The following is a 27,139-nucleotide window of genomic DNA, read 5'->3' as shown; positions in this document are numbered from 1 at the left end:
TTTTGTACAAACAATGGGGTTCATGCTGAACACCCATTTCCTTCTGCGAGCCCTGAATTATGATACGTGCTCAGCAGAAGATGCCTACGTGACTGGCCCCCAATAAAAAACCCGAGTCTCTAATGAGCACTGGGTCTTTAATGAGCTTCCCTGGTCAACAATTATCTCACATGCGTTGTCACGACTTGCTGCTGGTGGAATTAAGTACATCCTGTGTGATGCCACTAGGAGAAGACTCTGGGACGGTGGGCCCACTTTCCTCTGCACACGGCCTCACGTGGCTTTTCCCTTTGCTGATTTGACTTTTATCGTCTGGCAGTAATAAATCACAAGCTCGAGGATAGCTGTGTGCTGAAGCATGTGGGTCCCCCAACAAATAATCGAATCCCAGGGTTGTCTTGGGGACCTCCTACACAAAGCTATCCTTGCCTGTAAAAATAACACAAAGGTTTTTCTTGATTCAGATCTTCCCTGGAAGAGGCACAGAGGACAGTGTGAATAGCTCCATTTGATCACTGAGAATGTAAGTGCAGAGGAGACAGGCAACACAAGTAAGGTTTCTCAAGTTAAGATGGCAGAACCAGGATCAGAACTCTGGTTTGTCTGTTTCCACACCCCAGTTCCTTGCGTTGGTGACAGTCTTATTAAAGGTGGGGAATACCTCCCTTCTCTCTACCCTTTTATTTCTTTCCCCTTAACTCTGGGGAACTTGTCTGGCAGGTCTGACCGCACCAGTGGTAAAACGGAAGGGAGGGAGGCACCAGTTCCAGTCATCCTTCCTACCCATAGGTAACCTCCCCACCCCTGGCCCCGTGTCCCGCTCCATCTGAGCCTGTCTGCAGCCTTCATCAGCCTTTTCCCTGCACCCACCACTCTCTCCCTCAACTCCTTTGTTTTGGAATCTATTGAGCAGCGTCTTTATCCTCCGTATTTTCTGAGTGTCTCCTGTATGTATGCCAGAGACAAGGGTGCACCCTGGGCCTCCACCACATGGGGCTGCTCCCTAACACATTCATTGAAGAAATACTCAGGGTCAGGCACTGCACGAGACACAGCTTGAACATCCTCCCCAGGAGCAAGGAGAGGCAATACACCCAACACACTTTTATCCTGCTCTGCCTCTGAGACTCGTCACCATTTTCTTTTCACTCAGGTTTGGATCTCCCAGTCTGAAATCCCAGAAGCAATAGGTTCGGTCATGCCTTCCCTCCGTCTTTCTGTTTCCCCACCTGATTGTAAGGGGGCCACAGGCAAGCACCCCACTACGGTTGCATCTGTATTCTCCTCCCCGCCCTTGAGCCCATGCCATGCCTGTTTTGCGAATGTTTGCACACTCAACAAGGGAATCGAGTTTTACTGAACCTACAATGTTGCTAACTTACGGAAAGTGATTCTTGCAGCCAAAATACCATGAAAAATTATGCTACATATTTTGGGCAAATGTCTCTCGGTAAGATTCAGCAGATGACTTTGGTGAAATGGGAAAGACCAGAGATCTGGAATCTATGGATTTAACATATTTTCTCATTTGTTTTTCTGTTTACCATGTTTCAGCAAATCTAGAAGTACCATCTAGATCGAACACATCATTTTGTATACCATTAAGAAAGAAAAGCCCTGACCCATGTAACCCAATTGGTTGGGCGTTGTCCTACAAACTGAAAGGTCACCAGTTCTATTCACGTCAGGGCACCAGCCTGGATTGCAGCCCAGCCCGTGGTTGGGTGTGTGCGAGAGGCAACCAATCGGATTCTCTCCCTCTCTTTCTTCTTCCTGTCCCCTCTCTTCTAAAAAAATAAATAAATACAATCTTTAAAAAAAAAACCCACTCAGAGTTATAATTGTAGGATGCATCCCAGTTTTAGAAATTTAAAAATTTGAAGTATTGGAAGCAATGGATACAGTATTTTTAAAATTGTGAAATAAAGTAAAAGGAGGAAAATTTGCTGAAGTCTTACCTACCTAAAGCAAACCATTTTAAATATTCTATTTATTTATTTTTAGAGAGAGGGGATGGGAGGGGATGTGAGGGAAACATCAATATGCGAGAGATACATTGATAGTTTGCCTCTCACACGCCCCCAGCTGGGGACCTGGGCCACAACCCAGGCATGTGCTCTGACTGGGAATTGAAACAGCGACCTTTTGGCTTGCAGGCTGGCTCTCAATCTACTGAGTCACACCAGCCAGGGCAGCAAACCATTTTATCAGGATCTGTTATTAGACTTTGAATATCTTCAATATTTCCAATGACATTTTTTACAGTTATGAACAATCTATAATACGTTTAACATGCCTTATGTATTAAATATATACACTTGTAAGTATTTATAAATATAGACACTTCTATAACACATTTCTAGGTACGTTGGGATTTTTATTATGCAATTCACAGTGTTTGGGGTACTGTACAGATGTCAATGTAAACACAGCTGACCCCATCTTTGTGTGCCCCCTAATTTCTTCCTAGTTTCTATGCCGAGAACTCAAACCAGTCTCAACCAGCACCAAAGCCTCATAGCTAATGACTCGCTTTGTCCTGTCACCAAGATTCCTGTCCAGGAAGTGGCCAGAATGGAGCAACTGAGATAAATATCAGACTAGGTACCGGCACCAACTGTGAACAATTATCCATCATAAGGCCACCAGGAGGATTGGTTCCTGACTCCAGCTACATTCTTCGTCCCTTTGCCTTGTCAATCCTTAGTAGCTCAGCTAGACTATGAAACATTTACTGTACTATAAGGGTAGAGGAGCTGTGCAGACTGCTGGGTCATCTTTTCCATTCTAACCCAATCTCCCCTGCAAGTAAATTACCCTACTATAAATTCTGTTATATTCAATGAATTTGCCTGGTTTTTTCTTGGTCTTAAGACACCTTACAGTTCAGTGCCCACCTGTACAGTGCCCACCTGTACTGTACCTCCTCTCCCACCTTCACACAGCTACACAGCCCTTCACACTGTTCCCCACACCTTCCCTCTGGGTTAATCATTGTCAGCTGCTGGGTGTGCATGTCTCCAATCATTTATACACACTCTCACACACACACATATGGATATCTAAGCATATATACACGTATATACGTGTATATATACTTGTGTGTGTGTGTGTGTGTGTGTGTGTGTGTGTAGTCTGTCTGGAAAAAGTCTAGCCATTGTTAATATAAGGAAAATGGTTTGTGCAAGAGACAATGTGACCTGACCCCCAAGAAGAGTGGACTGGAATGCACATGCATAAACAATGAAGACTTCACTGTACTAGTCAGTAGGGGTGGTAGACATCATTGAGTGAGCATGTGTACTGTGTGGCTGTTGCATTCAAAATGACTGAGCAAGTAGAGCAATGAATCTGCATCAAATTTTGTGTTAAGCTTGAACATTCCTCCGCAGAAACTATGGATGATTCAGAAGGCCACAGCTATGGGCAACTGGTGATGGGCAACTTCATCCATGTCATCAACATGCCCACTCATGCATCATGTCTTGTGCAGAGTTTTTTGGCAAAACATCAAGTCACCCAGGTGACTCAGGCCCCCTATATCCCAGATTTGGTGCCCTTTGACTTCTGGCTTTTCCCAAAACTAAAATCACCTTCAAAAGGGAGGAGATTTCAGATCACCAGTGAGATTCAGGAAAACATGATGGGGCAGCTGATGGCAATTAGGAGAACTGTGTGAGGTCCCAAGGTGCCTACTTGGAAGAGCATCATTTTCCTATGTACAATGTTTCTTGTATCTTATATCTTCAATAAATGTTTCTATTTTTCATATTACATGGCTAGATACCTTCTGGACATACCTCGAATATATCAGCTTGAAGTTTTACACACACATGGGATCATAGTGAGTTAGTACGAACGTGTCTGCCTCACGCTCCTCAGTGACTTCATAGCATTCTATAAAATGGAATAAGCCATCGTGTTTCTAGTTTCTTCATGAACAGCTGTTTCTTCATGAAACTGGAAACACGATGGTTAGCTATCTAGGCAACTTTCACATCGTCGCTATTACTGGCATCACTGAATGAACATCCTTGCACATGCGTATTTGTGTGCGTGCCTGTTTCACCACAAGCAGGTATTTGAGGTGCAGGTTAAAGCAGGCTAATGTCATTGTTGAGGTTGCTAAAGGAAACCCATGAGATGATCTATTTATCTCTAGAAACTCCCTAGAAATTTCAAAGGCCAATGAAACATGAGTGCAAGTGTCTTCTTGGCTCCCAAACCGATTCTGAATGTGTCCCACTCCTCAGCCTTAATACAGATGTATTTTGGGTGAGAACTAGAAATATTAATAACTATTTACTACAATAGTAAGCACAGGGAATTCAAAGGTGCATGGTTCAGGATGCTGCCCTCCAGGAGTTCAGTCCAATGGGAGAAATAGAAGAGCCATACACATACCTAAATATACTCCCTTCCTAGCTCTATGGACAAACGCTATTAGACTCCGGAAGAGCGAGAGATTAGTTTTGCCTGAATTTAGGGAAGAAATGGTAGTTGAGCCTTCATGACGTGGAATTTCCCCAGGTAAAGAGCAGGTAGAGCAAGGAGACTTGTTCAAAATACAGCAGCACCGATGACAAAGTAAAAAACAGGAAACAAATTGATGTCCATTAACAGATGATGGAACTAATTATATTTTCACACACAAAATATCATTCAACAGTTAAACTTACTGAGCCAGAACTCTACTAATGTGGATAAATCTGTAAAAACACACATTTGAGTGGTGAAAAGCATTCTACCAATGATTCCAAACAGCATGTGACAGAACCGGAGAACAGGCAGCACAGTGCTCTGGTGTGTGGTCACAGCCCCGCTGCCTCGGCCCACTTCCTGGCACCTCCACTTGCAAGCTGTGTTTATCCTGGGCAAGTTGTGCCACCTTTCCATGTTCTCACCTGTAAACTGGGGGTCATCCTAGGATGTACACACAGGGGTATGGTGAGGGTTTGAGGGAGTAACACAAGCAAGACACTCAGAACCGGGCCTGCCACTCAATAAGTGTTAGCTGTCGTTGCGCTGGTGTGAAGTTTGAAAAGGAGTACAGCATTTTGTTGGGTGAAACATACACATATGCCAAAGGTTAAAAACATGTAGCAAAAAGACAATCACCAAATTTAGGATAGCGGTTCCTTCTGTGGGGTAGGGAAGGGAAGGAGACCAGGGAGAGAAGGAAAGTGTTTCAACTACATTTATAATAACTATCACGTTGAGTGGTCACCACATGCTTTTCTTAGGTTGGTACATACGTATGAAATATTTTATTTTGAACACTCTAAAGAATATTAAACGGCTGGGGGTGGGATTGTAGACACCAAGGACACTGCCTAGTCAGTTTTGCGTGATCCGGGGATGGAGGTGCAGAGGATCCAGAAGGTGGGATCCGGGAGCCACCCAAACTGTCTGGCTCCTTTCCATCATTCCGATCTCGGTTCAGACAGCCCTTCCTCGGGGAGAAACCTTCCTTGACACCCATTTTAAAGCAGCACATCCCTGTCCACTCTATAACACACTGAAGTATTATTTTATCGCAATGCGTTTATGACTCTGGACTGTTTTAGTATTCTTTTACTCGGTAGTTGTCCGTCTCTCCCCATTGTTATGCTCTGTCTTGTCAACACTGTATTTCCAAAGCCATTTTAAGTCTTCAATTTTGGGGTGGGGGGGAGGGATGATGGATGGATGAATGAATGCATGGACACCCTCCATCCTCAGGACACCTCTTTTTAGCGGACTGAGTGGACTGGAGTGGAGAAGTAGACTGAGGAAAGCTTGAGGGAAGATTGGAGTGGGTTAAAGAGAAGGCGGATGAAAATCTGGAGTACAGAAATGGAGGGCAACTGCGGAGCCTGACGGAGGTTTTTGAGGGTGAAGAGCCAAGGGCTGAAGGTGAATGGAGGAGCTGGGAGGAAGTCCCGGAGGGCGGGGGGCGGGGCGGGGCCTGGGGTGGAGGCGGGGCTTCAGTCCGGGTGGGTCCAACTGGTAGGCGGGCTCTGGAGGAGGGGCGGGGCGTGTGAGCGGGCTTGGGGAGCGGCGCGCTGCAGCGGCGGCTGCGGCGGCGGCGGCGGAAGATGGCTGCGGCTGAGGTGGCGGACACCCAGCTGATGCTCGGAGTCGGGCTCATTGGTGAGGACGCAGGCGCCGGCCTCGCAGGCCAGCACCCCAGTTACGCCTCCGCCTGGGTCCGGGGCGGGCCCTGCTCCCACCGCCCGCGGAGGGGAGGGCGCGACCCAGTCCCTGTTGGGCCTGGGCGGAGGGCTGCGCGGCCCGGCCTCCTCCGCAGAGGTTCGACCAGCCCTTCCGCCTGCGGCCTCGCGTGGTGCCCACTGGGCGGAGGGATCGCTTTGGGCCTCATAGGTTCACGGCGAGGAGCTTGTCCTGGACGCCCGGGCGTGGGGAGCGGCAGGCCCGGGGCCCCTTCGGAGGGTGGGGGAGCCAGGCCTGGCTACCGTCCGGCCCCCGACTGGTCTGGATCATGTGATCGAGCGGTTCGAGACTGGGCGGCCAGCTGCACCGGCCCCGGGTGCTGCGCATTATGCGTGGATTATCTCCATTTAACGCTCCCCTCGGCTTCAGGGGGTGTGGGTGACGTTTGATGCCCACTTTACCGAGCAGCAGCTGGAGGCCCAGGGTGTCATTTGTGCACCGACGCACGCCACAAAGTGGCGGGGCCAGGACTGGGACCCTTGCGGTCTAGCCCCAGAGCCCCAACTTCGGCCAGTGGGGGCGACTCCTGCGTCCTACGCTAGGGCTTGCGCACGCAGCACGGTGCCGATGGTTTTGAGGAATTAATGGATGAGGAAGTACGTTGGGACCTTTGGGCAGCCCAGAACGTGTGTCTGAGCCGTGGGCAGTGTTTCAGGGTTGGGTGTTTCAAGGAACCATTCATTCGATACGCGACAGTGAGCTCGGGGTTGCTGGAATGAACGTATGTCGGTTCCATGCGTGCTATTGCCCTTTGAAAAAGTATTATTCTGTTGGGATTTTTACAAACCCCTAAACACACTATATCCCTAGTGTACAAGAACATTGCTTGGGTTAAGAAAAACTGGTGAAATGTGCTGATTACTTTTCAACGTCTCAATGAGAGCATTTATGTGGGAATGGTTTCCTGTATTCATATCTTTTTTTCCTTAAATCATTTATTTTTCAATTACAGTTGACATGTAATACTATATTAGTTTCAGGTGTACACCCCAGTGATTAGATGTTTTACAGCTTACTAAGTGATCATTCTGATTAATCTCATACCCATATAACATTTCTAATGTGATTTTAAAACTGCTTCAAAGCAGAGCCTAAGTAACGGGCATCTTAGTCCTGCCTGAAGCACTTCTGAATTAAGGCTGGGTTAAACTGTGACTATAGTCGGTAAGAGCGAAGAGAAGGATGACTTGCAATCCTTTTCAATTTTGCAGGTTTTTAATTTTTCATGTTGACCTGAAAGATAAACGGATTTGCTTCAAAATAAGAGGAGGAGAAATGCTCCTCCCCCCCCTTATGAAACAAGGAGGGTCAGTTGTTAATAACTGCTGAAGCTGAGTGATGGAGATGAGGAATTTTTTATTCTGCTTTTTTTAAAAAGATTTTATTTATTTCGAGAGGGAGAGAAACATCAGTGTGTGGTTACCTCTCACAGGCCCCTTACTGGGGACCTGACCTGCAACCCAGGCATGTGCCAGGACTGGGAATCGAACCAGCGACCTTTTGGTTCACAGGGCAGCACTCAAACCACTGAGCTACAACATTCAAGGCTCTCTGCCTTTTTTATACACTTGACATTTTCCATAATAAGTTTTTAAGTCTATAGATCAAATCTAGATTCTTTTTTAAAAAAAGATTTTATTTAATTTTAGAGAGAGGGAAAGGGAAGGAGAGGGAGAGGGAGAGAAACATTGTTGTGCAAGAGAGAAACAGTTGCCTCTCATGCCCTAAGCTGGGGACCTTGCGCCCTGACTGGAAATCGAACCAGTGGCTTTTCAGTTAGCTGGCTGGCGCTCAGTCCACTGAGCCACACCAGCCAGGACAAAGTCTAGATTCTTAATGCTGTGTGTGCAATAACTATTTCTCTAAAATTTAGGCTATTTTTGCTTGGCGCTTTTATTACAAGTAGGTTGCTTCTGTTTTGTTATTGAGGTGTTTTATTTTAATGATGAAACTATATGTGTGGATAACCTTTATTATTATTATTATTAAAATTTTAAATATACAATTTGTACAATCAATATGTAACAAGATTTTCTCAGGTGGCCTAAAATTCAAGGTCAGGAAAGCTAGGTTATGTGAGCAGTAGAGGTAGGTGGGAATTAGGGGGTCTCACATGCTCTGGGTTGCTTTGTAAAATGGGATGTTAAAAGTGATTCCACTAAGTGCTTCTGAGTAACCAATCAATTCACTCCCTTGCTGCTGTTTGACATTCTCACAGTGACCATCTTTCCACCGTAGAAAAGGACACAAATGGAGAAGTTCTGTGGGTGTGGTGTTATCCTTCCACGACAGCTACTTTAAGGAATCTGCTGCTGAGAAAATGCTGCCTTACAGATGAAAACAAACTCCTCCACCCCTTCGTCTTTGGTCAGTACAGAAGGACATGGTTTTACATCACAACAGTCGAAGTTCCAGATTCTTCAGTTTTGAAAAAGGTATGACTGCATGAAGGTCAAAAAACCAAAAATATTTAAAGTGATGTAAGGTTATTTCAGTAAGTCTTAGCTTTAGATTTCATCATTCACAATTCACTTGAAAAGCATTAAATAAGATTTCCGTTGGGAATGTTCCCTTTCATGTTTCACTCTCATTAACCCTTGAACTTGTTAGTGTGTATTGCATGACTGGCCCTGCTGTTGGTGTAGTGAAGCCTTTTTCAGGTTGTAGTCTGATGGGGTAGAAATGTAGAAGTTTCAAAGTAACGACTCTTACTAGAAGCGTGAGGAAGTATTTTTTCTATCATCAAAAGCTATTTTAGAGGATGTAATTGTTCTTGACATAGTTAAGAAAACTTTTTATTCATTTGTGGACAGTAAGGCTGTACTAAGAATAGAAAGGATAATTAAGGAAACGCATGTGTTCAGCCGGCTTTTCGCCGTGTCATTTGATGCGGATAGAGTCAACGTGACAGGCTGAAAACTGCTCCGTGGCTGCCGTGAGCTTCCCGACCCCAAACAACCAGCAGGGTTTTCCAGAGAAGAGAATATGGGGGAGTAGCGGCTGAGCTCCTGGCATGTTCCTGAGTAGGAGCTTCTTTTACCTTTTCAGGGATGATTTTACAGCCAAAAACCAGACTGTGGGAAGCATAACCAAGATATCAGTTTAAATTTAAGGAATCACATTTAGAAACAGGAAGGCAACAATTTGGAAACTGTTAAGAGGTTTAAGACAAAACAGAGATTCATGATTAGAAAATGTAAATTTGCAAAAAGATAGTTTTCCACGTGTCATAAAATCTTTCCTATGTGTTTGTTAAGTGTTTGCTGAGAAGTCTTGATGTATCCTCAGGTAGGGTCCCTATGTTTCACACCGCAGACTGCCAAATTACAGCAACGGCGGTTTCAGATCTGCTTTTCAGATTTGAAAAATAGCAAGATTTTAGATTTTACACTTCAAAATGTGATTTTTTAAAATATATTTCTTAAATGCTTTGCTTTTATAAAGTTCTAAATTTTGCCTCATTGATAGGAATGATAGGTATATGATTATTAGAAATTTATATTTATAAAATGAAGCATATCAATAAATGAAACTTACTATAACAGCGCACTTCAAGTTATATAGCAACCTATAGAGAATGAACTATTTCAGGAACTGTATAATTTTTACTGTAAGAATTTTACTGAAATGTATTCTTGTTGTTTTCCATCCTTCTATTTCATTAATGAAAAACAGTTGCTACGTTGGTAGGTCTGATATAGCATTCCTAGTTCTGCTTTGATGAGGTTAAGGGATTTTAAATGAAAATTCACACTTTTTTATATTTGAAATGTTTCTGTTTTGAAAAAAACTAAAAGTATTACATTCTTTTGTAGTAAATTCAATATATGTACAGTTACATATAACATTTTTATATGTGGGTATACATATAAAAGTACAAAGAAACAATTGAGGACTTGTTACGTTTTGGTCTTTTTCTTTTAATGCTGTTTGTTATGTCTTGTACCAGAGGTTTGTTAGAATAGAGTAATAAAAATTAATTTGATTAAAGTGTCTTTAAAAAATTTACTTTTTTTGTTTCTTTTGGACAGGTGACTCATTTTTCTATTGTTCTGACCGCCAAAGATTTTAACCCAGAGAAATATGCCGCCTTCACTAGGATATTGTGTAGGTCTGTATGAAAACTGTATTGAACGCTCATATACAAAAATGAAGACCTTAGTAGTTACATAGCAGATTTCTATACTGAGGAAGCCGATTTCAGCTCTTTGTCTCGCCATCTTAGTCTTTACTGGCCCTGCAAAGATTATTTTATAAAGAGGAACTTTCTCTTCTGCTTCAATGATATTGTTCCTCTCATTTGGGAAAATGGTAGATGGGAGGAGAAAAAGCAGTTTGCGTAGCTGCTGTTCCTGGGTTTGAGTCCCTTGCCATTTTTGGTCTGCTGCTCCTCATTTCCCATCCAGAACTTGCCTGAGCAGAATGGGTGGGTGACGTGCTTATGAAGCGGGAAGCTGCTTTGTATGTGTCAGGGTCTGTGTGTGGGACTCATTTTGGGGGGGAGTTAATGAGCATTTTGAATTATGCAAAAGCACAGGAAAACTTTTCGTAGCTGGAACGCTGAGAGACTGAAAAACTGATTCATTGGTTCATTGTGATTCAAATAGAGCCCTTTAGTTTCATCCTAGCTGTTGAAAAAATTTATCTAAAATACACCAGTGTACTTTCTTGCCTTGGTGAGTAAATCTAATGGACTTCATGAAATATTTCTTATGTATTAAGAATAGTGGCTTTTTGTGTAATGAAGACTTTAATGTTTGTTTGTTTTTAAATAAATATTGTTATCACTAGAAAGGCTTGAAAGTCTAGTATGTATTACTCGCAGCTCTCAGACTCACACCCAATAGGTAGTTTGAGGGGATGCGAATGGGGGGAGTTTTGTTTTTCCCACTATAAGCCCAATAAATGGTTTGCTTTTTGCCGCTTTTATGTGCAACACTCGACCTAGCATAAGAATACCGTCTCATTACCTGAGGGTGTCAGGTAGGTTGTAGTTTGAGAAATGAAGTCTCATTGCTTTCGCAGCCAGCTATGATAAGAAAGACCTCTCACCATCATAGGATTAATTCCAGGCGTGTGGCTCACTGTGGAGCAGGACCTTGTCTGTTAATACGGTGCTTACACAGACAGAGACTGCTGTTGCTAGTGAGACGCTGTCCAGAAGCTGTGAACTCAGAACATTGCAGAGGTGGTCTTGAACAAACACGGGACCCCCGTTTCATTTGATTGAGTCAGGGCTAGGTGACTTAACTGAAGTCACTGTGAAATGTTCTGGGGTCCAGAGGGGAAGGTTGGTTTAGACCCCACTCCCTGGCCAGGAGGCAGCCCGAGGGTTTCTCAGCCTCTGTGGTGCCGGTGCGTCCTGGATCCTCAGCTGCCACAGTGCGAGGGAAATGAGGACTCAGAGCTGTTGCCAGGCACCTCCTCGGCCTCCGACCCTTAGTGAGCTCTCGTGCTTGACCTTACATGTGTGCGTACCCATGTACTCGGGGACATGGGTACATGCATGCATGTGTGCACACGAACATACTTTCTTCCCATGAACTCCGGTGTCTGTGTGCATGTGCACACAAACTTTTACAATATTTTTTTATTTTTCAATTACATGCAATATTGTATTAGTTTCAGGTGTACATTTTTTAATAATGAAGAGGTTGCTGTGGACGTGCTCCCCTCCATTTCTAGTGAGAGAAGCAAACAGGCATTCCTTCCACAGCATGCTGCTTACAGAGCCGTGGAGGACTGCATTAGGGGTGGGGGGATCATTCGGGAGGGTCATTCCCTATAAGGGTTACAGGTCAGCTGCCATGACCCCCTTCCTCTTCTGGTCCTTCAGCTAGTGGCCCTGGTAGAGAACCAGGGTTTCATGCACACTTGGAGTCAGTTGTCCAGGCCAGGTGTGACAGCTTGTGGGTGACCATCTGAACACGTTCCCCTGGGTTGTGCTTTGTGGTTTTCCTATGGAGGAGTTTGGGGGGATTCTTTCCACTGTCCAGTCTCTTATGGCTCGCAGTTGTCATGTGGGAAGTTCCCTTATTCTACTACCTTTCCTATGTTTCTCTTCTCCATTACTGCATATTGTTTGTTTTATAATGGTAATGGTGTGTTTTTGTTTTTGTATCTTTTTGGTGGTAGTAATGGAAGCATGTAGTTAATTAAAAAAAAAAATACAGTACAGAAGGGTGTACAGTGAAAACTAAGTCCTTCCCCCTGTTCCCAACCTCCAGTTTTACCTCCTGACCCCCACCCCCAAGGCAGCTCCTGAGCCTGTTTTCTTCATACACAGCTGAGCCCTTTGCTCCACATATGAGCACACGGACGAGTTCAAGGGCTTGACTGTGTTTTATAAATACGAGGGTGCACTGCAGTCATTGCTCTCTACCTTCTTTCTCAATTTGTGCGTTGAAAAACTCTGGTGATTGTCAAAATTTGGTAAGCAGTTAAAACACTTTTTGTTTCATTATCTTAATGAAACTTAATATACAATAAGTATCATTTTCAAGTGATTTATCTTAAACAGTGATTTTATTTTCTTCCCAATTTTGTATCCCTTCAGCTGCTGAAAGGCCCAAATAGACCCGGTCCTGCTTTCCAAGCAGAATTTAGATTTAGTTACTCATCGGAAGAGATTTCGGGGGGAGAGATTGATTTCACATGCGAGCTATAATTGGAGCCAGCATTTCCTGTCAGCATTTTCTGGAAGTTTTTAACTTGATGAATGTATCTAGTGTGCATTTATCACCAGAAGCTTAAAGGAGTTGGATTTCTTAATGATTTAAATATAGTTATCTCTGGGAACTCTGATAATAAATATAGGTTCTACAACTAATTACTGCTTTCTCTGTGAACAATGCATAAACCTCCTTTCTTGTCAGAGGAAATTCCAGCAATAAAACAGAGTTATGACTAAGAACCCCAGCTGTGAACGTAAGACATGAAAAGAGATAAGTGTGTGATGTTCTTGAGAATAATGGGGCCTCGGACAGCCGGTAGTTCATTCTCCCACCAGCGCGGACTAGAGCAGGCTTTCCCAGATACAAAGACAGAGCCAACCTCAAGGAATTGTCAAAGGTCCCTCAAGTGGGTTTTTTTAATTACATTTTAAAATTAAATCTTAAAATGATGTCATGAAAAAATTCAGGCATTCAGAAGTGTATTAGCAAGTTGGCTTCAGTTCTTTAGGGAGTACTGGTGCTGAGCCTTGGTGCCTTTCTCCACGTGGTTCATGCGAGATAGAAGCGTGATTGCTTTTGTCCTTTGTTACAGAATATACCTGAAGCACGGGAGCCCCGTCAAAATGATGGAGAGCTATATTGCAGTTCTCACAAAGGGGATATGCCAGGGTGAAGAAAATGGCTCTTTCCTCAGCAAGGACTTCAGTGCCCGAAAGGCATACCTTGCAGGCTCTATCAAAGGTAAAAAGAAAAGAAAAGAATGCAAACCCATCCCAGGGGATTTCAGCCTGACAACGGCAGAAATCCTGAAGCCAAGGGCCATCTGTCAGTCGACTCTGATTTTCCATCTTTCCACCTATATCATCTGCATGATATTTATTTTTTGTACAGGAGAGTTCTTCAACTTCTCCATTTTCGCATTTGATTCGAATTCTGTCATAGGGAAGCAGGCTTTTGTGGTGTTCCTTTCCAAAAAAATCTGACTTTAAATATAGAAATGTTCTTTCAACAGTGAGCTGCACTTCACGGGTTCGGGTCTCCACTGACTTCCATAGTTTTCTTTCCTTAGATCTTAGCTGCTAACTCTTCCACCTGGAGAGCTCAAGCCCCGGACCCAGGCTCCTAGTCCAGCTCCCCGCCTTCATCCTACCTGGAGAATCCAAAATGACAGAGATAGCCCTGGGCTAAGCCACTGACTTCTGGGTCCTTAACAAAGGGAGGAGAGGGAACTCCAGGGGCAGTGCCAGCCCTCGCTCTCGTCCTCCCACAGTGCCTGTGTGTCCTCACTGCTGATGCTGCTGTCCTGTGTGGTTGGTTTCTGAGCGTCCCTGTGGAGGTGTCAGGTGTTGCCCAGCTATCTCAAAAGCACTTAAGTGTTCACCTCAGCAGCACACATACTAAAATCAAAAGGACTAAGTAATGACATGTAGGGGCGTTTGGGGGGTGGTTAGTGAGCAATTTGTAAAAATTTAAGGTTTTATGACACAGAAAGGTGCTGATTGCCTTCATACCATTTACCCCACTTTCTTGTGAGTCTGACTGTGCATCCAGCAGAATGAGTCTTTTGGGGAGCAGGTCTAGGTGGCTGTGACACCCCTCCTGGGGAGCAGATGTGTCCACCAGATAAGATGCTTCTGTACTTACAGCATTTACTTAAATTTACTTTGTGTTGAAAATAAGTTTCTTGCATTCATATGACAAGAATTCTTTCCATTAAAAACTTTATTTCCTTATTTCACATTTAATTCAATAACGTAATTTCTTTTGTTTGAAGACATTGTATCTCAGTTTGGAATGGAAACTGTTATCTTACACACAGCGCTGATGCTCAAGAAAAGAGTTGTCATCTACCACCCCAAAATAGAAGCTGTCCAGGAGTTTGCCAGGTACCGTCTCTGATCAGTCAGCACTGTAAACTTGGCCGGCAGCCCGTTTGGGGCAGTTGGTGTTACTGTACGCTCTCTTTGCACACTTGGTAAGAAAAGAGTGTGTTAGGCTGGAGGTGAAGGACCATTCTGGTCTAATGGTCCAGTTTATTTATTTTTTTACTTCTTAAATACACACTTCTTAAAAAATTTTTTATTTTAGAGAGAGGGGAAGAGAGGGAAAGAAACCAATTGGTTGCCTTGCCTTCCGTATGTGCCCCAGGCTGGGAATTAAACTGCAGCCCAGACATGTGCCCTCACTGGGAACTAAACTGGCAACCTTTTGGTTTGTCAGATGACGCCCATCCAACTGAGCCACACCGGCCGGGGCTAGTGGTCCAGTTTATATTCAGCAATTCAGGGTCACTGAATTTGGACAGATTCTTTAAATTTAGAAACATGAATAGTTTACAGCAGGAAATATTTTAGGTGCCCTGGCTGGTGTGGCTCAGTGGATTGAGTGCTGGCCTGTGAACCAAGGGGTCGCTGATTTGATTCCCAGTCAGGGCACATGCCTGGGTTGTGGGCCAGGTCCCTGGTTGGGGGTGACACGTGAGAGGCAACCACACATTGATGTTTCTCTCCCTCTCTTTCCCCTCTCTTCTCCTCTCTCTAAAAATAAATAAATAAAATCTTAAAAAAAAAATCTTTTAGGCTTGTTGCCCATATGGTCTCTATCTCAACTACCCGCCTGTCACGGTCGCATAAAAGCAGCTGAAGGTGAGTGAGTGAGCGTGGCTGTGTTCCTGTAAAACTCTATGTGTAAAGACAGGCAGCAGCTCATAGGTCATGGTTTCCTGACCCCTGTTTAGGTAAGTTGTTTCTTCTGTTCAATTTTACTACAGGTTCTTCTCTTATTTTTTAAAAAAAATGTTTTATTTTTAGAGAGAGGGGAAGGGAAGGAGAAAGAGAGGGAGAGAATCATCAATCGCTTGCCTCCTGCATGTGCCGCAAGTGGGGACAGGGCCCGCAACCCAGGCATGGGCCCTGACCGGGAACTGAACCGGTGAACTTCGATTTGTATTTAACCAACTGAGCCACTCCGGTCCGAGCTTCTCTTATTTTTATAATAAATATTTTTTTCTTTTTATTTATTTATTTTTTACCTTTTTTTTTTTTTTACAATCAAGGAGAACTAGCACCTATGCTGTGTTTACTATATGGCAGGCATTGTATAAGGTACCTTAAATTTACTCATGACGAGAACTTTGCAAGTATTATTGATGAGAAAATTGAGGCTCAGAGAGGCTAAATGGTCAGATAAAAGAGAGAAGAAAGGCTTCGTAGTCAGAAAGACCTGGATTAAAATACCGGGGCCCTGACCAGGGTGGCTCAGTTGGCTGGGCGTCATTCTGCAAAGTGAAAGGTCGCTGATTCAGTTCCTGGTCAGGACATATGCCTGGGTTGTGGGTTCAGTCCGGGTCAGGGCGCATGTGAGAGGCAACCAATTGATTCTTCTCTCTCACATCAGTGTTTACCTCCCTTTCTTTCTCCTTCCCTTCCCCTCTCTCTAAAAATAAATAAATAAATAAAATCTTTAAAAAAAATCCTGGGAGGCCAATTTACGTGCTCTGTGACCACATAAAGGATACTAATATTCCAAGCCTGTCTTTTTATCTGTACAATGAAGATCATACTGACCTCATAAGCTTATTTTTCAGATTGAAATAATTTGCGTAAAGTTTTTAGCAGGTACCTCGCCCATAGTGTGCACTTGAGGAATAGTCATTGTTGTGACAGCGATTGCCTCAGATCTTAAATGAAAGGGCCGGAACTTTTACCCGGCTCACTCTGACTCCCAGACCCGGTGCTTTGCTACCCGTTATCCTTTCCCTCTGCACTTACGCTGCTAAAACTGTGGTGTGCAGAGCTCTGAGACATGTAACAAGGCATCGGGGGGTCACAAAACCTTGCGATAGCCATTTTACTGGAAGGTTTTTTTTTGAGGAAACCTGTTTTGTATAAATAAACACAAAGTGGTTTACAAGTCTGACTGGAATTAAATGTGAAACGAGAGACTTCAAACATGTTTTTACGCGTACAGGGCCCTCCTTGGATTGCACACTCAGGCTCCCTCTCCGTGACAGTCTGTGTGATGGGGTGGTTTGGAGGGGAACCTCAGCAGTGTCTCTCTGCCACCGTGGAGATCGTTTGAAATTTCACCTCGGGCTTTGTGTAGCTAATCTGACACCAGAAGCAGAGTTTTAAACGTTGCCTTGCTTTCATTTGAAGTCTTGGAGGGGTTAGGCCTTTTATGGCTGGTTTTCCCTCCGCCTGTGCTACCCAGTTTCCTCCTGGAAGAAGTGGGAAGAGGGCAGCTGAGCTCGGCAGGCCAGCAGTCATGTGCGCTCTCACTTTGCTTCCCCAGGACTCTGCCTGCCCTGGTGTGGCATCGACAGGACTGGACCATAGTGCATTCATACGTGCACCTGGATGCTGATGAGCTGGAAGCCCTGCAGATGTGCACAGGTAGACCCCGGGCTCCCGGGGCAGGGACTTGGCTTTTTCTAGGGCTGTTGTTGGTTCTTTGATTTGGGTTTGTTTGTTTGTTTGTTTATTTTGTGCAGTTTTGTGTGTGTGTGCGTTCCTAAGGAGAGTACTGATCGGTTCTTACTTCTTTGGTAAATGGAACCGATCCCCCCCACCCTTTAAAACCTTTAATTTAGAAAAAAATTGGGTAAAATACACTTCACAAAACTCATCATCTTAATCATCTTAAGTGTGTAGTTCAGTGGCATTAAGGACATTAACATTTTTATGTAGCCATCACCAAAATACAACTTATTTTTAACTTGTAAAGTTCTCGTCTTAAAGATTTCTTATTAGTGATTATTTATTTATTTATTTAACATTTTATTTATTTTTAGAGAGAGGGGAAAGGAAGGAGGAAGAGGGAGGGAAACACCTATCTGTTGTCTCTCATGCGCCCCAACAGGGGACTGGGCCCGCAACCCGGGCATGTGCCTTGACCAGGAATTGAACCAGTGACCTTTCCCTTTGCGGGACAATGCCCAACCAACTGAGCCACACCAGTCGGGGCTCAGTGATTTGATTTACAGTTTAATTTGAGCCTTGGCGTACTTTTCTCTAAAATTATTTTAAAGTGATGTTTTTATACTTACATAATTTTTAATAATAAGATTCTGTATCTAGAGTAATCCTAACTTTGTAGTGCCATAGTTTTTTGTTTTAGTTTCTTTAGATTTAAGGTTAAAATGCCCTTTATACATTTATGGTATTCTTAAAAAATATTTTTTTTATTTATTTTTTAGAGAGAGGGGAATGGGGTAAGAAAGAGAGGGAGAGAAACATTGATCAGTCGCACGCCCCGCAACCAGGGACCTGGCCTGTGACCCAGGCATGTACTCTGACTGGGAATCCAACCAGCGACCCTTTGGTTTGCAGGCTGGCACTCAGTCCACTGAGCCACACCAGCCAGGTTTAATTGATTTTTCTATACTCAGTATATGAAGCTATCATTGGTCTATATGCTTCAGCAATCTCTGAGTTTGTGAATTTTTTTCATTCTCATGGTATCTTTTGAAGACTAAAAGTGTGTTGGAATTTTTAGGCTTTTATGATTTTACTTCTTATATTTTGTTTAAGAAACATCTCTATCCCAAGGGTAGAAAGATATTCTCCTATATTTTCTTGTATAAATTTAAAAGTTTTTTTCTTCCTCATTTAAGTCTTTAATCTTTGGGGAATTACTTTTTTTGGGGGGGGGTGTGCAAGTTTGGGAGCTGATTTCCTTTTCCCCATTTAAACAGTCGCTTGGCCCAGGAGCACCACCGAATAGGTTCCCCTCTGTCCGGTAGTCGTAGTGGCATTTGTGTCCCAGTTTGCGTTTCCTCACGTGAGGGGGCCTGTGTCTGGGTGCCCTGAGCTAAGTGTTTGGTTCTGCTGCAGTTGTTTGTAAATGACCTCATCTGGTAAAGTAAAGCTTTAGTAATGATGCACTGGCCATCAAAAAAAAAATTTTTTTTATTGTACAGCTCTGTGAAATCCGAAAAGTCTGCAAATCACTTACTTAACACCCATTCCAAAGGTCTGCTAATTCTGGAGTTGCCTGATTCTTTTACCACTTCTTGTATCAGCCCTGAATTCAGTGAGAGATGATGCTGTTTCCACCTACTGTCCCTGAGAAACACGGGCGTTTGGCTATGATTTCTTGGAGACAAGGACCTAAAGGGGGAACACTGATCAAGAGCATCCTTGCTACCTTCTGACTTGTCTGTCATTTTTGCCCCCTAAAGCAACAACAACAACTGAAAAGTAAAGGCTTTTCCTTCAGCCTCCTTCCTTGACACTGAAGTCTGGCTTTGGAATCTTTTGAGTGTATGAGTTTCTTCGGGCAATTGACAATAAAGGAGTCGTAATGCCACAGGGCACAGCTAATGTACCCCGAACAAGTAAAACTGAAAAAAGGCAGCTTTTAGTAGACGCAATTCTCATTTGATATGTTCACAGTAGGATTTCTCCGTACTCCGGTAATGTTGTTTCTCTTCGTGATGCAGGGTACGTCGCCGGATTCGTAGACTTGGAGGTGAGCAATAGATCGGACCTCTATGACGTGTTTGTGAATCTGGCAGACAGCGAGATTACCATTGCTCCGCTTGCAAAAGGTTAGTTCTCTGGTTTCTTCTGTTGGTAATACGAGACATGAGCCAAGCAGTTGTAACTCTTTTTCAGGCTGATTCTCTAAAACCAGTATTTGAGGGTCTTCTTACCCTGCTGTACTGAAGCTGGAGGGATTTTTTAAAAAGAGTTTATTTATTTATTTTTAGAGAGGGGAAGAGAGGAGAAAGAGAGGGAGAGAAACATCAATGTGTGGTTACCTCTCACATGCCCCCTAGTGGGGACCTGGCCTTCAACCCAAGCATGTGCCCTGACTGGGAATCGAACCAGTGACCTTTTGGTTCGCAGGCTGGCACTCAATCCACTGAGACACACCAACCAGGGCCAGAGGGATTTTTTACATGTCAGGAACACAGCATCTATTCTTACAGGCCTAGCCATGTTAGTAATACATCCTGGATGCTCTTGCTTCACAATGTATGTTAATAAGATGGTGTATTCATTTGTTTCTCCACTTTCTATTAAACAAGGTGTATTAGTTACCTATTGCTGCATAACAAATCACTTCAAAACTTAGCGGTTCAAAACAACAGATATTTATTATCTCACAGTTTTGGTGGGTCAGGAATTCAGGGCTGACTTAGCTGGGAGGCTTTGGCTCAGCGTCTCTCCTGAGGTTTCAGTCAGTGTGGTGCCAGGGCTGCTATTATCTGAAGGCTCTGGTGGGCTGGAGACCCCACTGCCCAGCTAACCCCCGTGGCTTGTGGCAGGAGCCCTTAGCCCATGGGCCTCTCCAAAGGGCAGCGTGAGTGTTCTCATGACCTGACAGTGGGCTTCCCCGAGAGTGAGTGATCCAAGATGCAGAGAGGAGATGACAGTACCCTTTATGCCGGGGTGGCCAACCTTTTGGTGTCTCTGGGCCACACTGGAAGAACAGGGGTTGTCTTGGGCCACGCTTTAAGCACACAAACACTAATGAAAACTGATGAGCAAAAAAAAAGTTTTAAGTAAATTTATGATTTCGTGTAGGACCACCTTCATAGCCATCCTGGGCCGCATGCAGCCCGTGGGCTGTGGGTTGGACACCTCTGCTTATGGCCCAGTCTCAGAAGTCATATACCGTCACCTCCTCCATATTCTATGTGTAAGAAGCAAGCCATTAAGTCCGGGCCGCACTTAAGGGAGAGGCATTAGGCTCCACCTCCTGCAGGAAGCAGCGTTAAAGAGTGGGTAGACATTTGTCACTATATGAGGGTCAGCCGTGGCTGAAAGTGGGGAGAGCTGAATGCTGGCCCAGCAGGGGTTTATGTTAGACAGAGTCTCCTTCGATTAGATTTTATGGGGTAACTCTAGATGAATAGAACCATAACTAGTTTTCTTTCATTTGTTCTCAAGTGACAAACATCATGTGTGTTCATGGTGAAAAACTCAAAATAGGGAATCACCTACTACCTTTTGTGAAGCAAAAGTGATAGAAAACCATCTGCAGCCACTGGAATTGCTGAGAGGGTGGCCATTCCCTCGCTGCTGTCTCTTCCTGAGTGTGTACAGTGGGCTCATCCCAGTCGGCACCACTCGCGTTTGTGCCTTGAAGTGACACGCAGAAATTCCTGTTACTCTCCTTGCTGCAGAAAGTAGCAGTGTACAAGCAGTGCCCAAAGAAACTGGAATTTAGAAAAAATTGTGTATTTACTCCTACATGTTTAAACTTCAGTCACCTTCAATGTGCTCTCCATTTGATGCAGAACACCTATCGAGAGGTTTGTCCACTGCTCAAAACGGTTTTTGAACTCATCGATTTTGATGCCTTCTAGTGCTTCTGCGTTTTTTGTTTCACCTCTTCCACATCAGTAAAATATTTCCCTTTGAGGACTTTCTTCATCAGGGGAAACAAACAAAAGTCACTCAGGGCAAGATCTGGTCAACAGGGAGGATGAGGCACAGGGGTCATGCCGTCCTTGGTCAAACACCGCTGGACACTCAGCACAGCGTGGGCAGGTGTGCTCATAAATCACCCATCATGAAATGGGCAAATGTGTTGAATCTTCAAAAAAAAAAAGTCACTGAAGCCAAACACAGCCTCTCACAGCAACGCCAGCTGGTGCACTGGTACAAATGGGTTCCTAGAACACTCACCTACTAGGGGAAGCCTGTATGTACTAAAAGGGGCCCGCCTTCCAAAAGATAATTCCGTTTTGGGGGGATCCCCCTCATATATAATTAATGCAACTTGGTTTGTTTCCTTTGCTCATTTCTAAGGGCCTTTATACACTGAATATTCAGCCAGCTTCTGCAGAACTAACAGGAAACACTTCTTTCACAATCTTCCTGCCAGGAAGATAAACTTGAATTCTTAACTGTAAAGACCTGGACAGGAAAGTCAGGCTTTTGGCTTAAACTCACAACTTATTTGTAGTCAGAAGCTTTCATGAAGTGTTATCTAGAAGGAAAATAAAAATACTTCTCAGGCAGGTGTGAAGGAGGAATTTGGTTTGGTATGGTGTGTTTTTATTTGGACATGAAGTATATAAATCATGATTTTGCCTTCCTTACCTCCTAGCATATCATCATGTTTGTGTTGAGCAATAAGATGGAAGTGTGGTGGGTTGTCAGTTGGTTTTCGAAAACTCCCTCTGTGTGATCTGCCAGGTTTTCAGATAGATGGCATAGTTATTTTTTATTATGCGAACTTCTAAATATTCACACAACATATTCTTCATCTCACCAGAGGCCATGACAATGGGCAAACTGCACAAAGAAATTGGCCAGCTGATTGTTCAGTCTGCAGAAGATCCAGAGAAATCTGACAGCCAAGTTGTACAGGTACGTCCTTAACCTGCCAGCTTAGCCCCGAACTAGTGTCAGTGGGCCGTGTGCGAGGAGCTGCTTGTTGTCTGTGGTGCACGTGACAGGGCAGTGACTGGGGGAGGCCAGCGGGCTTGCGCTCATGAGGGTCTGCGGATTGACCTGCTGGAAGGGAGCAGTGGGGGCCGCTGGGGCCACTCCGGGCTCAGGCTCTGAGGACAAGATAAGTGTGCGGAGTTGGTGCCGAAGCCAAACATTTATGGTGAGAAATGTAACTTCTGAGTGGTCTGGAATGCTGTTCTCGACTGGCCAGTGCATACTCTCCTCCTGGCAGGATTTTCATGGAGAAACAAACGTCAAACAGAAGGTTGCTGCTGAGCAGGAAGACTAGATAGAGCGTCTTAATCTAGCTTTGATATATTTATCGTCTCCAGGGCATTGATAATGCAGGCCCTTGCCAAACTTAGCAGACCCTGGTGTCATAGTCTGCGGGCTAGCTCCTCTGTGGGATCTGTCATCTGACAACAGTGTCCATGTGGACGCTGTCCTCTCCCCTTGCCACATGGCATGCATGGCAAATGGGTTTTGTTTACGCCTCTCCGTGTGGTGATAAAGCCCCTCCTCGGCACCGCAGCGTGCCAGCCTCCACCCCTTCTGTCTGCTGCCAGGTTGCATTGTGCGTTTCCAGCAACTTGCTCTTCTGCGTGGTTACGCTTCCATCCTCGCCTCTCTTGGGTCCTGCCTCATCTAGACCCATCTCGTACTCTGGTGGGAGCCAGGGGTCTAGAAGGATTGTCTCCCCCCGTCTGTACCTGGGGGGCACCTCTAATGTGAAGGTCCTACTCATCTGGTTGCACCTAGCCCTTTTCTTCATTAATCCACTTATTTACTTAAACGGTGTTTATTGAGCACTGACTACCTGTCCCACATTGCAGGGGGCATTGCAGTTACAGTGGTGAGCACAGTCCCTGCCCCTATGGCCTGTATTTTAGTGGAGTAGGTGAACAGGACATAATACGAGTGACAAAGTCATGGCGAGCCACGATAAATGAATGCTGGGACAGAAAGAAGGGGTGAAAGTAGAAAATACGAGACAAGGGATCAGACGGCCCTCTGAGAAAGTGACGTGTGAGCTAGAGGATGCTAAAGGGTGAGGGACTGCTGGTTTTGACAGGGACCCGCCAGCAGCACTGTTCTTTCTCTTCAGTGCTGGTGGCCTGTCCAGCTGTGGCCAGGAGGAGTGGGTGGGTCTTGTCCTGCGGACTTAAACACTGAGACTCTCCTTTCCTACCCATTGGACCGTCGTGGCCCATCCATGCTTCCACCACCGTAGTAGTAAAAATAGTGACTCTTTCCAACATTGCTGAGGTATGTGAATTTGAGTTACGGTGTTTCTCATGGACTAAAAGTGATACATAATGACTCAGTAGTGTAATGTATGACGAGTGTGCCTGGCATGTTGTAGGAGTCCAAAAAATGTTTGAGTGCATTAATGATGTCAACACACTGAGAAAAAGACATGACTTTGATGTGAGCTCTGGTGAGTCCTCAGCCCTGCAAAGGAATGTCAGTCGACAAAGAGGAATAAAGCCCCTGTGGCAGGTGCTGGATTTCTTACCCTAGGCAGAAGAGACCTCTGGGAAGAGATCTGTTCTAGAAACAATAGTAGGGTTCCTCAAAGAGGTGAACACAGAATCACCATGTATCTAGCGATTCTGCTTCTGGGTATTTATCAAGAGGAATTGAAAACAGGGACTCATATTTGCACCTCCCTGTTCAGAGCAGCACTATTAACAATCGCTATGCATGGGTGGATAAACAAAATGTGTATATACACAGTGGAATATTATTCAGCCTTAAAAAGGAATGAAGTTCTAACATGCTATAACATGGATGAACCTTGAAAGATTATGCAGAGTGAAATAAGCCAGACACAAAAGGACAAATATTGTATGATTTCACTTAAATGAGGTACTCCGTAGGCAGACTCACAGAGGCAGAAAGTGGAATGGTAGTGACTGGGGCTGGGGGAGGAGAGATGGGGAGCGCTTGTTCAGTGGGAACAGAATTTCCATCTGGGATGGTGAAAAAGCTCGGAATGGAAGCGATGATCATCACGCAACACCATGAATGTGCTTAATGCCACCCAATCACGTGCTTAAAAATGGCAAGAAGAAAAAAGTTATCCATGACATTGATTTTTATAAGTTATTTTGTTTCATTTTTTTCTAGTTTAAAAATAAACGCCCTAGCTGGTGTGGCTGAGTAGATTGAGCGCCGACCTGCAAACCCAGGGGTCCCTAGTTTGACTCCCAGTTGGGGCACGTGCCTGGGTTACAAGCCAGGTCCCTGGTAGGGGGGCACTACAGGCAAAAAAGAAGGAAAACATAAAGTTAATCTGATAAACTTAAAAATAGCAGGAAGAATTCTGTTACAATGCAACAACTACTCACATTTTTCGGTGCTAACGTTTTGTGTGTTTTCCTGTTTTTATTAAAGGATATTTCCCTGAAAACAAAAGAAATCTTCGCCAACCTGGCACCATTTTCAGAAGTTTCGGGTGATGGAGAAAAGCTGGTTCTCAATTTGGAGGCACTGAAGCAAAGACGATTTCCACCAGCGACAGAAAACTTTCTTTACCATCTGGCTGCAGCCGAACAGATGCTGAAAATCTGACCGCTTGTCCGAGCGTATCGCTGAGGACTGATACAGAACTCTGTGACCACAGTTGTCCGTGAACTGTGTAAAATACTGAGGATAACAGGGAAATGGTATATTTTAATGATTTATCTGAAAGTACTGAGATTCGACCTGAGAAGCACTGAAGCACATGAAACCACTGCTGACTGTCTCTTGCTGATCAGCTTCACGCCCACTGTCAGTGCCGGGCCAAGCGCTGTAACTGCCAGACACAGGTCATAGGCCGCCTGAGGTCCTGGGGTCAGAGGGAAAAGCTCTGTTGAGTTCTCGTGTAAATCACAGCAAGTCCAAACGCCTTCCTTATCATAAGTTCCAGTTTGTCTCATTGTGCTCCACAAACTAATGTTTATTTTCAGAAAGCTGCCTGAAATTTTGCTTTGTATTCTTCTAGGAAGAACTTTAATTCCTCATGAGGAACTCTACTTTCTGAGCCAAACTACTAAGTTTCCTGCAGAACCGTCTAGAAGATCATTCAAAAGACCCTGCAGTTGCACTTTCTTACAAATTTTTTTTTTCTTGGCCTTTGAACATTTTTGAGGGTTTTGCATAGATTTTATACTTGAGTAGACAACTTTAATAATCCGTATTTATACTGTCTCAGAGGTAAGCGTTTGGCAAACTTAAGCCATCAGTACTCTTCAATTAACCGTGTTGCTAGCAATATTAGTTTGGAAAAGATACCAGTCCTTACATGGCAGAGTAAAGTAAGCAGCCCATTTTGAATATAAATGTCTGTATAACTGACCTAGCAACTTTACATAAATGGTAAAGGAGTGTGAGAACTAACTTCCTGCAAGGGCCAAAACCAGAGAACGTCTTCAGGTAACTCCAGAAAAAGTAACCTGGCCACGTACGAAGGTAACTGCTCCTGTTCAGCTGCGTGCCTTCCTCATGGTTGGAGACCTGAAAACTGCAACACAAGCGTGTAGGTCCGTGTTATGTGCGTGTTATTTTAGTACGTGCATTCATATTAACTGCGGCAGGTGGTTTTACAGTCACTGCTGTTGTCCTTAGCTGTTTTATCCAGAAAACGTTTGCAAAAAATCTTGTCTTCATTGGATCTTTCAGTTACTCTTGGTGTTAGACTTTTGTTAAGTGAGAATTTAAAGTAGTCCTTTCCCTCCCTCCTTGGGTAGGTGGGTGAACCTGAAATGAGATTTTGTTTACTAAGACAAACAATTTAAAATTAAATCTGCACTTTATGGAAATGAATACTAACATCTTTTTCTTGCTCATTTTTGTATTTCTGTATTAGCTAATGATCGAAGTTGTTAAAATTACAAATGTATGATGCAGAAATAAAATGGAAATATTTTGATACTCATCAAAGTTTTAGGTAGATGAAAATTGTGCCCTTTCTCTAATTCTCCCCACTCCAAAACAAAACTACTTTTTGTCAACTGCAGGTGTGCTGGGGAATTATTAAAAGATCTATTTGAACGTGAGGGGCCCCTGACCAGTGGGGCTCAGTTGCCTGGGTGCTGTCCCACAAGGCGAAAGGTCGCCGTTCGATTCCTGGTCAGCGCACATGCCTGGGTCGTGGTCTGTCCCTGGTCAAGGTGTGTAGACAACCTAGGAGAGACAATTGTTTCTCTTCCTCTTTCTCCTCCCCCCCCTCTAAACACAGTAATAAAAACTTAAAGTGAAGGCTCTTTTCCTCCACACTCAGCTCAGACCCGTGTCTCTGTCCTCACCCTCCCTCGCCCATTCCCAGAGCTGTTCCTTCAGTGTCGTCTTTGAAGAGAGGCCCTCACGTAGCCACCATCCTGTCAGTGGGCAAGCTTTCACCTGGAGCCTTTGCACATTTTGTCCTGTTCACTGTAAGCCGGGGGCTATCCTGAGCCGTCTGGTAGGTCGATTTTACTAATTCTGTCCTTTTAGGCTGGTTCTCGTGAAACCTGTTTACCATGATTCCAGCCCAGAGAAAACTGAAAGGCCAGAGATGATCTTCGATGATTTGGGGCAGGGTGTGGTGGGGACACTCCTCCAGGGTGCAGGTGTCTGGGTACTGACTGCACTGCACTGTTGTGTCCTGGGGCTTCCTGGATACACTCAAGGGACAGTCTGCAGGGGCACAGGGTCTACAAATGGGCCATGGTGCTGTGGTGTGGGAAGTGCTGGACAAATGCTTCGGGAGCACAGGAGGGGCACATGATAGAGCACCATGAATCCTGGAAGGCTTCCAGGAGGGAGTGACCGATGTCCACATCAGGCCTGAACCATAAGCAGGAGTTAGCCCAGAGC

The 27,139-nt window shown here is 44.4% G+C and overlaps 1 protein-coding gene across 3 annotated transcripts; it reads left to right on the top strand.

Moving 5' to 3' along the window:
* Positions 1-6,038: 6,038 nt before the first annotated feature.
* DENND10 (DENN domain containing 10) lies at positions 6,039-25,926 on the top strand. Of its 3 annotated transcripts, XM_053922927.2 has the most exons (9): positions 6,039-6,132; positions 8,452-8,648; positions 10,245-10,324; positions 13,480-13,628; positions 14,662-14,773; positions 17,181-17,281; positions 19,330-19,437; positions 22,119-22,213; positions 24,695-25,926. In XM_053922927.2, exons 1-9 carry the CDS (start codon positions 6,078-6,080, stop codon positions 24,869-24,871), a joined length of 1,074 nt encoding a protein of 357 aa, XP_053778902.1. In that variant the 5' UTR covers positions 6,039-6,077; the 3' UTR covers positions 24,872-25,926. The 3 variants fall into 3 exon arrangements, with proteins under 3 accessions (XP_053778902.1, XP_053778903.1, XP_053778904.1); XM_053922928.2 differs by lacking the exon at positions 10,245-10,324 and having other exon boundaries at positions 6,042-6,132; positions 8,432-8,648; XM_053922929.2 differs by lacking the exons at positions 6,039-6,132; positions 10,245-10,324 and adding an exon at positions 6,792-6,809.
* Positions 25,927-27,139: the final 1,213 nt, after the last annotated feature.

Source organism: Desmodus rotundus, chromosome 4 (genome assembly GCF_022682495.2).
Source record: "Desmodus rotundus isolate HL8 chromosome 4, HLdesRot8A.1, whole genome shotgun sequence".
Lineage (NCBI taxonomy): Eukaryota > Metazoa > Chordata > Mammalia > Chiroptera > Phyllostomidae > Desmodus > Desmodus rotundus.
The sequence above is the reverse complement of the archived record's forward strand: the minus strand, read 5'-3'. Positions and strand labels throughout refer to the sequence as shown.